Source organism: Suricata suricatta, chromosome 3, assembly GCF_006229205.1.
Source record: "Suricata suricatta isolate VVHF042 chromosome 3, meerkat_22Aug2017_6uvM2_HiC, whole genome shotgun sequence".
Lineage (NCBI taxonomy): Eukaryota > Metazoa > Chordata > Mammalia > Carnivora > Herpestidae > Suricata > Suricata suricatta.
The window spans coordinates 32,032,446-32,047,214 of NC_043702.1; the positions used below are offsets into that span (position 1 = coordinate 32,032,446).

The 14,769-nt window shown below is 38.5% G+C and overlaps 1 protein-coding gene and 2 non-coding genes across 4 annotated transcripts in view; all 3 read right to left on the minus strand.

The window, feature by feature from the left end:
• The window catches only part of NOP58 (NOP58 ribonucleoprotein), a 29,343-nt gene that overhangs the window by 11,182 nt on the left and 3,392 nt on the right, over positions 1–14,769 (minus strand). Inside the window, exons 2-6 of one of the 2 annotated variants that reach the window (XM_029934044.1) lie at positions 10,568–10,644; positions 9,323–9,375; positions 4,953–5,074; positions 2,849–2,985; positions 523–587 (exon numbers count right to left, since the gene is read on the minus strand). In XM_029934044.1, the coding sequence (XP_029789904.1) occupies positions 523–587; positions 2,849–2,985; positions 4,953–5,074; positions 9,323–9,375; positions 10,568–10,644 (454 nt within the window). Of the gene's footprint in view, positions 1–522; positions 588–2,848; positions 2,986–4,952; positions 5,075–8,995; positions 9,090–9,322; positions 9,376–10,567; positions 10,645–14,769 lie in introns of those variants that run through there. The other variant, XM_029934045.1, reaches the window with a different exon arrangement.
• On the minus strand, positions 9,133–9,219 carry LOC115288860. Its single transcript, XR_003907247.1, has one exon. It is a non-coding gene; the product is annotated as a small nucleolar RNA SNORD70 (small nucleolar RNA).
• Positions 9,927–10,014, minus strand: LOC115288859. Its single transcript, XR_003907246.1, has one exon. It is a non-coding gene; the product is annotated as a small nucleolar RNA SNORD70 (small nucleolar RNA).

The following is a 14,769-nucleotide window of genomic DNA, read 5'->3' on the forward strand; positions in this document are numbered from 1 at the left end:
ATTCCATTTTGTTTACCTATTCTTCTGTTAATGGGTATCTGGGTTGTTTCCATCTTTTGGCTATTGTGAATAATGCTACTATGAACACAGGTATATATGTATCTGTGAGTACATGCTTTCAATTCTTTGGAGTATATACCCAGAAATGCAACTGCCATTTAAAGGATTTTTAAAACTGGAAACTGTTAAAGAGTTTGATGTTTTCAAAGTTCACTTAATGATTTAGGAAAATGACCTATTACAAAGCCAACTGAAAAAAGCACAATGCAATAGACCTTACATTTATACTTCATGGAAAAACACATATCTGTTAACATCACTAGTGTTAATTCACGTTATTTCCACCTAGCCAAATTATGGGTGGTTTTCCTTTTCAATTCTGCATTTTCCAGTTCATCTACTTCATTATTGAAAATTCTAACTGATCACCTTTCCCTTCCTCAACTGATAACATTATAAAAAATACAGTTTTAACAGGAGGAAAATGTGATGAGGTTTGGGCGTCACATGGACTATACTTACAAATTGCCTGAACAATCATGGTATCCACTTTATCAGCACTAAATTTCAATCTATACCTGGACAAGCTGGGGATAAAGGGGAAAAATAAGAAGTTACTGACAGCATCTATGAAAAGAATTAACAGCTTAAAAAAACATTTAAAAATTGGAGCTGCATTTTAATTCTCCCAGCATAAAAAATCTGTTGAACAATACAACTGAGTGGCTCAGTTGGTTTTAAGCCTCTGACTCTTGGTTTTGGCTCAGATCATGATCTGTTTGTGGGCTCGAGCCCCACATCAGGCTCTCTGCTGTCAGCGTGGAGCCTGCTTGGGATTTTCTCTCCCCCCACTTCTCTGCCCCTCCTCTACTCATGCTCTCTCTCAAAATAAATAAATAAACAAGAATACAATTATACAAACACCAGGATTTAACACATTGAATTTTCTTTTAATGTTTGTTTATTTTTGAGAGAGTACACGTACAACAGAGCTTGTGAGATCATGACCTGAGCTGTAGCGAACCACTTAACCAACTAAGCTATCCAGGCGCCTATGAAAATATACATTTAAAAAGAAAATACACCTGTCCTGCTATAACCTATATTTCAGAAACATGAATTAATTTTTGAGACAAAAAGAAGGATGCTGTGTAATGTAAGTCACATTGGTTCATGTATGATTTTTACAGGGTACCAATACTTTATAGTAGTATGTAAAAGCACAACACTGTTAACACCTGAAAACCAAAAGCCATGGAGGAACACAACTGTACATAAGGGCTTCTTAATCTTGGCACTGTTAACAATGTGGCTGGATAATTCTTTGCTGTGGGGGCTAATTCTGTGTGGTGTGGATGTGGATCCCTGGCCCCTACCCATTATGTTAGTAGAGACCTGAACCCACCTGTCACAACCAAAATTGCCTCTAGACACTGCCAAATTTCCTGAGGGATTTGTAACTGCCCCTGATTGAGAACCACTACTATTATACAATGTCAATTAATTAACAGCTTGGATATTGACTCAGCCCAGCTGTTAATGCTCCCTTAAAAATGCTTATTACAGGGGCATCTTGGTGGCTCTGTCAGTTGAGCATCTTGATTCTGCATTTCAGCTCAGGTAGTGCACAGTAAGTCCTGAGATAGAGCCACTCGTTGTGCTCCACAGTACGAGTGAAGCTGGCTCAAGATTCTCTCTCCCTCCCACCCTCCCCACAACCCCACACAGGCTTGCTCTCTCTCAAAATACAAAGCTCTTCTTAACTTTTATGTATTTTGTTCATCTCTAACTCAGCTTTAACCCTTTCATTGATTTATGCTATTTTTTGTCCTAAGGTACATATCTATTTATAGTATTATTCCTTTAATAAAAATTTAAGGTCTTTTTTTTATTTCTGAGAGACAGAGTGTGAGCAGGGCAAGGGCTGAGAGAGAGGGAGACACAGAATCCCAAGCAGGCTTCAGGCTCTGTGCTGTCAGCACAGAGCCCAATGCGGGGCTCGAACCCAATTGTGAGATCATGACCTGAGCTGAAGTCAGTCATTTAACTGACTGAGCCACCCACCTGCCCCTAATGTGTCTTTTTTGCTGTATTAACATATAGGGCTTTTGTAGCCATAAGCACAGAGCCCGACACTGGACTTGAACTCACAAAACCATGAGATTGTGACCTGAGCCGAAAGGACACTTAACCAAGTGAGCCAGCCATGAGTACAGGGCTATTTTTGATAGTGCTCTGGTTATAAAGTTGCATAGATTTGAGTAGTCTATCTTTAATCCTATTTTTTCTTCACCAAAAAACCCTGTTATTTTAGTACAATTTCACAGTATGCCAAGCCTTTCAGGAACACATTCCACAGTAGAGCAGAAATGCCTGCTCTAATGGACCTCTGGCAAAACATGTTAGGACAGTGTGCTTCTCTTTGCCTTACTACAAAAATTCAATGAAAATGAGTTAAAGCAAGCAACACAGATACACACATACAGCAGACCACAGCACGTATGAAAGCTTAGGGAGATGAAAAGAAGATGGAGGGATAGCAAATGATTCAGCAGAGATCAGAGAAAAGAAAAAAGAGAAAGCCCAAGAACTGTGGGACCCAAAAGGTAGAAAACGGATATGATGACAATTGCCTGGGTTCCAATCCTGGCTGCATCACTTACCTGATGAACTGACTTTGGGCATCAGCTTCATCTACAAAATGAAAATACTACTACTACTACTACCACCACCTTCCTCATAAAACTATTATGAGAATTAAATTAGTATTTGCAATATGGTTAAACCAGTGCAACATAACTGCTTACTAAACAGAAATAAACGAACTTTATTTTCCAGTAAATCTCACCTGTGTGCCAATCCGAGACACATAGCAGCCATTTCACGGGGTTCTACTCCAGGGATTAACCCATCCATCTGGGAACGGATTCCTCTCATAAGTTCATTAACAACAGGGCTATGGATACAACTGAGATTCAACTTTTCCTGTAAGAGTAAGAATATTTGTATTAATGACAGCAAGGGAGGGAGACACAGAATTTGAAGCAGTCTCCAGGCTCTAAGCCGTCAAGCACAGTGCCCAACGCAAGGGTGGGGCTCAGGCTCACAGACCACGAGTTCATGACCTGAGCCAAAGCTGGATCCTTACCCGACCGAGTCACCCAGGTGCCCCCAGATTTTTTTTATAAACATGGCACAAACTATAAATATACTGTCTCTTCCTTATGATTCTTTTTAAAATATATTTTATTTATTTTTAAGTAGTCTCTATGCCCAATGTGGGGCTCAAACTCACACCCCAAGATGCAGAGTTGCATGCTCCACCAACTGAGCCAGCCAGGTGCCCCTGATTTTCTTAATAACATTCTTTCCTCTAGCTTACTTTATTGTAAGAATACAGGATCTACTACATGTAACATACAGAATATGGATTAATCAACCATGTATGTTATTGGTAAGATTTCTGGTCAACAGAAGGCTTTTAGTAGTAAAGTTCCGGGGGAGTCGAATGTTATACAGATTTGACTGTGTGTGTGTGTCGGGGGGAAGGGTTGACACCCTAACTCCTAAGTTGTTCAAGGGTTTACAATTTTTTACACACCCCACACACACACTAATAAATTCTGTTCTGCACAACTTCATTTCTTTTCACTTTGTAGTGTATTTGGTAACTCCATACAAATTTACACGGTGCTAGTTCATCAAATGCAAATAACACGCATGCAAAATTATATGTATTACATCATATCTAAGAAACAAATATTTGGCATGTATCGGTGATCTTCAGTGTAAGTTTTTAAAACAGAGAAACTGAAAAGAAAAAAATACCCATAATCCCATCACTCAACAATTTGTTCTTCTGTATTCTGCTAAAATTTAATGTTTTCAACAGAAAATCCCAAACTAAGACTTGTGGGCACATCAAAGAATGAAGATAGAGCCTGACATCATCACAGAAAACTTCATTACTTACCAGACAGCATTAGCAGTTCATTTAACTGAACTTCTTAAATTCACAATCCTGGCCAAAAAAAACCCCTCAAATCTACTTAGCATTTTCTTACCTAAAAAGACCTACAACATGGGGTGCCTAGGTGGCTCAGTCAGTTGTGCATCCAACTCCAGCTGAGGTCATGATCTCATTGTTCATGAGTTTGAGCCCAGCTTTGGGCTTGCTGCTGTTAAGTGCAGAGCCCACTTAGGATCTTTTGTCCCTCTCTTTTTCTCCTCCCCAACTTGCACACGTGCACTCTCTCAAAAATAAAACAGTAAAAGATCTACTACATAATATAAATCTTACTTCAATTAGAGGATGGGACACCTGGCTGCCTCAGTTGTAGGAGCACACAGATCTTGATCTCAGGGTCGTGAGTTCAAGACCCAGGCTGGGAGTAGAGGTTACTTAAAAAAACCACCAGAGGGATGTTCACAAACACAATAATTAACCTGTCACTGCAATATCTACTGTAACCACTGATGATCAAACTATCACAACCAGCTCTCAAACTGTTCCTCTTCTCACTTGGGAGCCCGTTTTTCCAGTACTTTCACTAATCTCTAGAAACTCTACCCCCTGCTAAAGTTTTCTAATAAACATACAAACTCAAAAGAAATGTTAGGTTTCCATTTCTGTTGCAAGAAAAAGAAATGTGGCTGAACAAAAACATGGCAGGACATACGCCATGTTAAGATAGATTATCTCTGGGCAGCAAGATTAAAGCAAGTTTTTTTTTTTTTAAATCATTTTGGGGGTATCAATATTTTCTCCAATGACCAGGCATTACTTTTAGTGCTTACTCCTGATAATCATATTGGCAATCAATTATTCTATCGCTAAAGGAAAAAAATCAAGTATGAGAACTTATAACAATCAACTCAACACAAAGGCAAGTTTTGTAGTTCCTAAGCTGTGATGGTGAGCTGATTAGCAGGTATGAAAAACATAAATTTACCTTTATGACCCCTCCTAGCTTAGCATCAGCTACAGCCAGGGGTTCATGGGCTTCTTTTACTATTTTCTTCAGAACCTTCTTCAGCTGCTTATTGATTTTGCCTTCCATCAGAGCTGTAAATGCTTTTGAGGAAAAAGAAAATGAAAAGAATTCTCAGGTTTCTAATTCTAAGAACTTAAGATCTCATTTAAACATAAAAAATGAAGCAAAATTATTTCCTTTCACCTTTTAAAAAAGGCTGAATTTACTATTATTTCTAAAATAAAGTGAGAAATATAAAGAACACTGAAGGAATCACATATTTCGCAATCTCATCTGACCTTCCCACCCCTGTCAGCTCTAGAACTGGGAAATAAGCAGATCCAGCATTCCTTTCCCTATGTAACATGACATTACTCCTGAACTCAGAGCTAGAACCATAAAATGTTAGAAACAATCTATTTTGGAATCCCAAGTAGATTCCCTTTCCTATGTCATTATAGACAGACAAGCCTGTCAGGTAAAAAGGAGTGTATTTGTTTGGAAGGTCCTGCTGCAGGGTAAGGATGTCTGCATGGAGGGCTTTTGCTAATCCTGATCCAGATATGTTATCAGGCCTCTGCTTGTAAACCTCCAGTGATGGAGAACTCCCCAATTAAGGCAGCCTTAGACTAACTGGGACTGCTTTCATTTTTGGCAGGTTCTAAATCTGCTACTTTGTAAGTAAGTCTCATCCTTCTTTAGGCCTACACCTAGATCTTCTGGACCCACATGGACCAACACCTCCTGTTATCTGTTAGGGTTTTGGCTGAATTTAAAGTATGCCTGGCAGGAAGGAAGTCTATCACAATGTCTAAACCAGGCAATTCATGCTCATCAGCCAGGTATCTGCTCTTTCCTCCTGACCACATCTCCATCCATTTGAATTCTAAGTCCATTTTACCTGTTATCTGGGAAGATAGAAGAGGAGGACAAAAATCAGCTGACTACCATAAAGCTCTTACAGAGGTTGAAACATTCTAAGAAGCGATTTTTGATAGGTTCCAACCTTTTACATACCATATTGTACAATACTGACTCCTCATGACCTTCCTTTTTAATAAGTTATATTCTTTCCTTTTATAACTAAAAAAAATTTCAACTTCCAGCTTCTATTCTCAATATTGCATACCATCATCTTTTACATTTTTAAAGAATATTTTTGAGAGAGAGAGAGAGAGAGAGAGAGAGAGGGAGAGAGAGGGAGGGAGGGAGGGAGGGGGGGAGGGAGAGGGAGGGTCAAAGTGAGGGGGAGAAAAGATCTGAAGCAGGCTCCCAGCTGACAGGAGGGAGCCCGATGTGCGGCTCCAACTCGTAAACTGTGAGCTCATAACCTGAGCTGAAGTTGCACACTTAAATGAGTCACCCAGGCACCCCATCTTTTACATTTTAATTCAGTTTTCCTCTAAAAAATTTTATAAGCAAAAATTTCTACTCTAGATCTAATGCTTAGATTATCTTCCCTTTATTATGAAAAAAAAACCTGTCAATCTTTATAATATGTATTTTTAAAGTTTATTTTTGAGACAGAGGAAGAGAAAGTGGGGGGAGGGGGAGAGGAGAGAGGGAGAGAGGGAGAGAGGGAGGAGAGAGAGAGAGGGAGGGAGGGAGGGAGGGAGAGAGGGAGAGAGGGAGAATCCCAAGAAGGCTGTGTGCTGTCAGCAAGGAGCCTGATGCAGAGGTAGATCCCAGGAGCCACCTCTGTAATATGTGTTTTTAAAAGATGGCAAACAGAGGTGCCTGGGTGGCTCAGCTGGTTTAGAGTCTGACTCTTGATTTCAGGCTTAGGTCACGACATGGCATTGAGTCCCCAAGTCAGGCTCCAGGCTGACGGTGCAGAGACTGCTTGGAGTCCTTTCTCTCTCTCCCTCTCTAAATAGACTTAAAAAATAAACAAAAGATGGGAAACAGAGATGGTGATGAAGAGGATACTGAGTCTTTTTTATTTCAAGAGCCACTTCCCACCATCCCCTATTAATCTTCCCATTTCATCCAAATGTAGGCTGGCACCAAATTTTTCTGTAGCATTTGGAACACTTGCAACTTGAAAATTAGACCAAGAGTAAAGATAAAGCTCTCCATACAAACAGCATATCTGAATTTCTAAAACCAACATAAATTCTTTTTTAATTCAACCTTTAATTTAAAAAAAGTTTATTTCCTTATTTAATAATCTCTACACCTAATGTGGGGCTCACACTGAGATCAAGAGTCACTCTGCCCCTCCAACTGAGGCAGTCAGGCGCCCTAAAGACTTTTAAAAACTAGGTTCCACATCCAATGCGAGGCTTGAACTCATGACCCTGAGTCTCATGTTCTACCAGCTGACCCATCAGACTGTGTCTTGGGCTATGGCGTTTAAAATGCATACTACGGTACCTATAACCACTCAGTTTTCATTCTGTCACATTATAATTGCTTTAAGTTAATTTCCAGGAAAGACTACTCTCTTAATAAGGTGATGTTGAATTTCTGGTAAAAATAGATGGGAAAAGGCAGATTCCAGACAGAGCTCACTACTTTCATCCCTTTATCCAAAAATATTTATGTGCTAGAATCTAGGAATTTGACAGTGAAGAACAGTATAGTTTCTACCTTCATGGAAGGAAGACAGGGGGAGGGAATGACTTTGAATTCTCAGCTAGTATGGCATTTTACCCATTTATTTTACAGTATTTTAAAGAATACCAAAAGCTCTGTAGGGAAACGAGATACCTCTTAAGCCTCAGTTTTCCTGTAAAACAGTGACTAGTATCTACCCCACAGGATTGTTTCAAGGATTAAACAACAATTTTAAAATGCTGAGTACAAAATCTGACCCCCACTACATGACCAATAAATTAGCTATTAATAGTAAAAATCTGCTTCATGTCCTGGTAGAAGTATACCATTTAATATGGACTGGACAGAAATAGCCCAAAAAAGATTAAGGAGGGAATATGCAAAAATGAATTCAAAAGAAGCCACTTGGGATCAAGGCCATTGCATTTTACAGCTCCAGCAGGAGCTGTTCAAATCGGCCCATGTGAATACTGCATGACTGACCCCGAGGTGGAGAATAGGGACCATCATCTTTTTCTTTGGAGTTTTAACAAAACTACCCACGTAATTTTAAAGCTGTGATAAACAGATCTTTTAAAAAATGCTCTAGGCAGGGGTGGCACCTGGCTGGCTTAGTTGAAAGAACATGTGACTTGTGATCTTGGGGCCATGAATTTAAGCCTCATGTTGGGTATAGAGATTACTAAACAAAAATTAAAATAAAAAAATTATCATTGTTTTAATACCTCTATGAGACTTTAATTACGGACTTACTGATGCAGCAGCCTTAGGACTCTCTTTAAAAATTAACAACTGGCCCCATTATTGGGTCTTCCTTCAGCTACCCCTCTGCCAATGTTGGGATGGTCTACTAATATTCCAGCATGTGTAGTTAGATTCCTAATTTTTTACAAGAGAATAATACTCTTCTTTTGTGGCTGATGAACAAAATTATTTGTGTCTATGATATTCTTGCATAGTTATAAGCCATATTCTTTATGGTTCTATATAAGCAGTTGGCTAACTTAATAAACAGAACTTAAGCAACTGAAAAATCCATAATTAGAATTTTATATCCAGTCTTCTCATTTTCCCTAACATGAGGGGGTTGGGGGGCAAAAACCCTGTTAAGACCAATTGCTTATTAAAGCCAAACTTAGATAATACATCCTATTGCTTTATGTCTCTTCTCTCATTATGAGGACTAGTTAAGAGTCATCCATTCTTCATGCTCCCTTCAGATTAACTCTTAAGGCTCTGCGTAGTTTTCTATTTAAAACAAACACCCCCCCCCCCACCCAAACACCACACATAAAAAAGCCTGTTCATTCTCCTAAAACTGTATAATGACGTTGTGCTCGTCTGAACTAAAAATGTATACCCCCGGATAGCTGCTTTATTATTTCAACTGTGAATCCTGGCTATCCTCAACTTTACACCCTTGAATTAAAATCATCAGAGGGCTGTGCACTTGACTACGTTACCTTGGTCCCTTGCAGAACAGCTTTTACTGAACTGTGCTTCAGCATTATGCTGTTGGTTTCCACAGGGAGATCAACTTAACCACTTCTCACCTCTCATCACATGGGGGGGAAACAAGCCCTATGGTGAAAAAAGCTAACTCAATGTTGTCTCAGTGGTAGTGACGATTAAGAGTTGGATCACTTAAATTCAGTTCCAAAATGAATGCATCATTGACAACATTGAATAAGGTTAACTCAGGCAACTGAAGCAAATAAATCTTTTGATAAGAAAAATATATCGATAAGATTATAAATAAAACCAAAAAGTAATCTAGTCTTTCACTTTACCTGCTAATGCTTCTGCTGTATCCTGAAATTTCTCAAAATGTTTTAGCTTCACTCTAGAAGAAAAAAAAAAAAGAAAAGTTATGAGGGCATATTGATTCTTCAAAAGCCATATTTAGGAAAGAGGTTCTGGACTGTTTTCAAAGCACACACCAACAAAATAAAATTTCCTGTCATTAGGCATGGGGATGCAAAGTTAGATAAACTCATATTAAAACCACTAGTTTCTCCAAATACCAGGTCAGTCACGTCAGCACTAAAACAGAGAGGACTGTAGGCTTTGATGGAAAAAGAATAGCAAAGAGGTTTGGTACCACATCTCAACCACAGGAAAGATGCTGAAGCGTCAACATAACCTCTGCTGCTTAGGGCTGGATACAAATGCGTTTTACAATACAGAATAGAAGAGACCTAAGAAAAGGAATTAGGAGTCCTTCTTAAGTCAGACTCTCACAACACTGATTTGTCCACCTAGTACAAATGCCACCTATAAATAGCTAATAATCAATTCTGACCCGTTACCCTTATTTTACTCTCCTCCTCCCCGTACACTTATGTGCAAGGTAACATCATTTTATAGCGAACAAAAAATACAGTTAATTCATAATCCATTGTTGTCTCAGTGGTAGTGACGAACATTTGAGTTAAATCATTTATATTCAGTTCCACAAGAATACATCATTGACAACAATGAATCAGGTTAACTTAGCCAACTGAAGCATATATCCCTTTAAAAAGAAAAACTAGTCTTCTATTGTCCCTATATTAGTACTATATTATTAAGGAAGGTTTTCTTACTTGCTAGGAAGCAAAAACCCTTAACAATACAAAGATTTTAGCAAAAAATAGTAATTTCATTTTATTCTGCCTCACCCTATTCCCATTTCCACCTTCCAGAAGTGGCATCTGTTGGGGTCTCTCTATGCCTGCATAAATGCGCATACAGATATACAAAAACCCTGCAACAACGGGATCACATTATACACATCACTGAGAAGTATGGTTTTCTAGGTATACCGCAGACCTCTCCCCAGGTCACCAAGGGATCTATGGATATACTACAATTTATTCAGCAATTCTATTACTTGGGGCCCCTGGCTAACTCAGCTGATAGAACATGCAATTCTTGCATCTCAGGGTCATGAGTTCAAGCCCTGCATTGGGTGTAGATTACTCTTAAAAACAAAAAACAAACAAAAAAACCCCCTAAACATTAACTACTAAATTCTTAGTTTTAAGATAACTTACATTTTATTTGCTTTCTCTGGAGTTTCAAATTCTTTCCACAAACTGTCAACCTCTTGAAGTTTCTTCTCATTCAAAACCTGTAACAAATATTTAAATAGCATAGCTTAGACATATATAACTACACTCTTCAAGTGCAACTATACATGTAAAATGAGACTGGTGAAAGCTATCTTCTCACAGAAATAACAAACCAGTTTTTTAACCCACCATAAATCTGTGATCAAATTAGCACCTCAAGTAGCTCATTTAATGAGTGGATGGAATTCAGTCAAGGTCTTTGTTGAAAACATCCCATTTTGAAGCACCACTAACACCTTCACAAAGCGTAGCATTAAAAAAATTTTTTTTTTAACATTTATTCATATTTGAGAGACAAGTGCGAGTGGGGGAGGGGCAATGGGGGGAAGGGGACAGAATCTGAATCAGGCTCTAGGCCTGAGCTGACAGCACAAAGCCCAGTGCAGGGCTTGAACTCTCAAACCGTGAGATCATGACCTGAGGTGACGCTTAACTGTCCGAGCCACCTAGGCACCCCAGCATATCATGTTTATAGAACAAAAGATTTTATTTGCTTGCTGTCTAGAATAAAGAATACATTTTATTTATTGCTTATGATCATCCTAACGTCAAAGTATTAAGGATTTCTGTAAAGCTGAGATATGATCAATTTAAGATACATCCTGTTACAAGAAAACTTAAAATGAAAAGGGGAAAGGGGGCACTTTAAATCTATGAAACAGTTATTAACATTTAGGCATATATATTCTTCAAGGTTTTTTGATGGTCTTAATATTTTATTTATGCATATTTTTAGGAATCATATATACCACTTAGCATAACATGGACACAGTTATAGGTTCTGACAACCTAGAATTACATTGTATGAAAATATCACCATTTAATTCCCTGACAGAGCTTAAAGTTTCTTCTAAATTTTCCTTATTCTCCTTCAGAAAAGTTTTGTATATACGCATGTTGTATTTCTATAGGACATATTTTACTAGAAGTGGGGTTAACTGATCATGTGGGAACATGATCTTATATTTGACAGATGGTACCATATTGCCTTCAAGAGAGTCTATTAGTTTCATTTAAATCAAGAGTTAACAAAACTTACTTCCCACGCTCTCACTAATTCTCAATGTGGCAAGTCGAATGCCCAAGTATAACATAGGGTAGACTCAGTCCTAACTTGCATTTCCCCCACATTTAACATTCTTGAAACCGAGATGCCTTACAACTGATGGAAGGTAAATTTAATTACCAGTGTAAAATAATAGCATATTAAATTTGGTGAAATATAGTACAAACAGATATTATATTTCCTTGTGGGAAAAACACTCACCTGATAAATTTAAAACTATACCTTACTGATAAACATTTTTACCAAATCTGTATTTATAAAGTTTTATTGCCCAGTTACATCTAGTATATATTTTTGTGATAAAACATGAATATAATACAGCAAGTTGCACTTAGTTTCTGACAGACAAGTGTGGCAAGATGATTTTAAGAAGGATTTGTTGTGGGGGCGCCTGGGTGGCTTAGTCGGTTAGCTATCTGCCTCTTTTTTTTTTTTTTAATGTTTTTAATTTATTTTTTTTGAGAGACAGAGACAGAGCAAGCAGGGGAGGGTCAGAGAGAGAGGGAGATACAGAATCCAAAGACAGGCTCCAGGCTCTGAGCTGTCAGCACAGAGCCCGTTGCGGGGCTCGAACCCACAATCGTGAGATCATGACCTGAGCTGAAGCCGGATGCTTAACCGACTGAGCCACCCAGGCGCCCCTAGCCATCTGCCTCTTGAGTTCGGCTCAGGTCATGCATGATCCCAGGGTTGTGGGATCAAGCCCTGCATTGTGCTCTGTGCCAGGCTTGGGATTCCCCACCCCAGCCATCTCCCTCTGCCTCTCTCCCTTAAGAAAGAGAGACAGAGAGAGAGAGAGAGAGAGAGAGAGACAGGAAGATATTTGTTGTGTTGTTTATCTCATACAGCCAAGTTAGATATATTTACAGAATTTGAGAAGTTAGTCAAAACTAATCAAAATGAAAAAAAAAAAACCTTACAAAACCAAAGTAAGCAGTACGTGATCACAAAGCATAGTGTTTGTATTAAAAAATAACAAGCTGGGGTGCTAGGCTAGCTCAGTCAATATAGAGGATGTGACTCTTGATCTTGGAGTTCTAAGTTTGAGTCCCACATCGGGCATAAAGTTTACTTAAAAATGAAATCTTTACAAAACTTACAAGCCACTAATAGTTCATTCTGTTTTGTTTTTTAGAAAGAGGCAAGAGTGCATGAGGGATGGAAGAGAGAGAGAGAAATGAATCCCAAGCAGGCTCCACACTCAGCACAGAGCCTGATGCCAGGCTCGATCCCACAATCATAACCTGAGCTACCCACCCAGGCACGCCTAACAGTTCTATTTAGTGTGTCACAAGAACCTCCAACAAACCTCATGAATACACTGACACATTAACTCAGTTATTTTTTTGACTAAGGAAGTTCACAGAATAGTCCTAACTTTTGCAAATAGTTTAGAGAATGTAGCTAACCATACCCAAAGTTCATGAACTGCTGAGAGGATATGTACGAAACAGGGATATGACTCATGAGTAAAATTTACATTTTTTTCCTAGCTAAAAAACAAGTATACTCGGAGATAACATTTGGGTAACAACTGGCATATTTAAGAGATATTATCAGCATCCTAAAAGTAACAAGGGAAATGTAATGAAAACACATTCAAAGGTCTCCAAAGACTGTTATGGCAAACAAAACTTTGTTACCAAATATTTCCAATTGTGCTACAACATACTGAAGAGAACATTACTAATGAAGACAGTCTGCTAAGAAATAACTGTAAAAATGTGCCTCAAATTTTAATTATTTTCAGACAGAGAATCTGAAAACATTTTTATACAAAGTCTATTTCAAGTTTTATCATTGTGGATTAAGATGCAAAAATTTCCACTTCTGAGTAGAAACTGTGTATACTTACTTCCATTAAAACATTTAGCAGGTTATTATTCCTAGTTCTAAAACTAGTCTTTATATCTTACACATAGTGTAGACAGCAAGATGGAGTCACTCAGGTCAAGAGGTAACTTATGTCACAAGCAACCAAGGGCATTCCACTTAAGACCCGATATTGCCAAAACCAGCACCAGCTGAGACATAGGAAGGATAACCAGTAGAAACATAGGAAGTTTGTCAATCAGGATTTATTAAGTCCTTTTTAAAATGGAAGATTTCTGCAGCAAACTGTCAAAACTCTTAACGCTGACGCTTTCACATCTGACCATATCAAAAAAGTAGCTGCCATCCAAGACCCTACCCAACTGATCTCTGAACAAAATAGAGATCCTCCACTGATTGAACATAATAAGCAACAAGTGCTGTGAGTAGACCTGGGCCGGACGGAGGCCACATCTAACTGCAATCGAAGACTTCCTATTCCCCTGTTCTATGTTGTTTGTTGTGTAATTTGTCCTGTGCTTTGCTTTGTGTAATGTGTAAGAAGTCAAATTAAACAGGTAGTGAAATGTTGAGTTTAGAATCCTGAACCTGAGTTATAATTATATTAACCTTGTTCTGACACGGAAAAAGCTGACATTGTGGAAAGACAATTCAGTTGTGCTCCTGTCTTCACTGCATGCTCAGACACATATTTATTTACAGATAAAACTAAACATCCAGGATTTGCCTCAAAACAATGTGGGGAGGGGAATGAGAGAGATGACACAAAATGGACCTGCGGAAGCGGAGCAATGGTGTACATGGAGAGTCTTTATAATCTTCTACTTGTCTTAGAAACTTCCACAACAAAATGTAAAAATCTAACATATCCCACAGCATGCCAGATAGTCCTAGAGTTTCCTCCTCTATTCCAGAAGGCACTAAATTTATAAACAGGAAAGGGCACATTATTATCAAAAGTGACGGTCCCTAATTTTCACTTTTTAATTGGTTATTTTGAGACTTCCTATGTTTTATTTAAACATTCAATGCTGGGACACCTGGGTGGCCCTACTTGGGATCAGGTCATGATCTCACAGTGAGTTCGAGCTCTGCGTTGGTGCAGAACCTGCTTGGATTCCCAAGTGTGTGTGCACGTGTGCTCTCACAAAATAAATACTTAAAAAATAAATATTCAATACCAACTTAAAAAAAAATTTTTTTTATTTTTGAGAGAGACAGACAG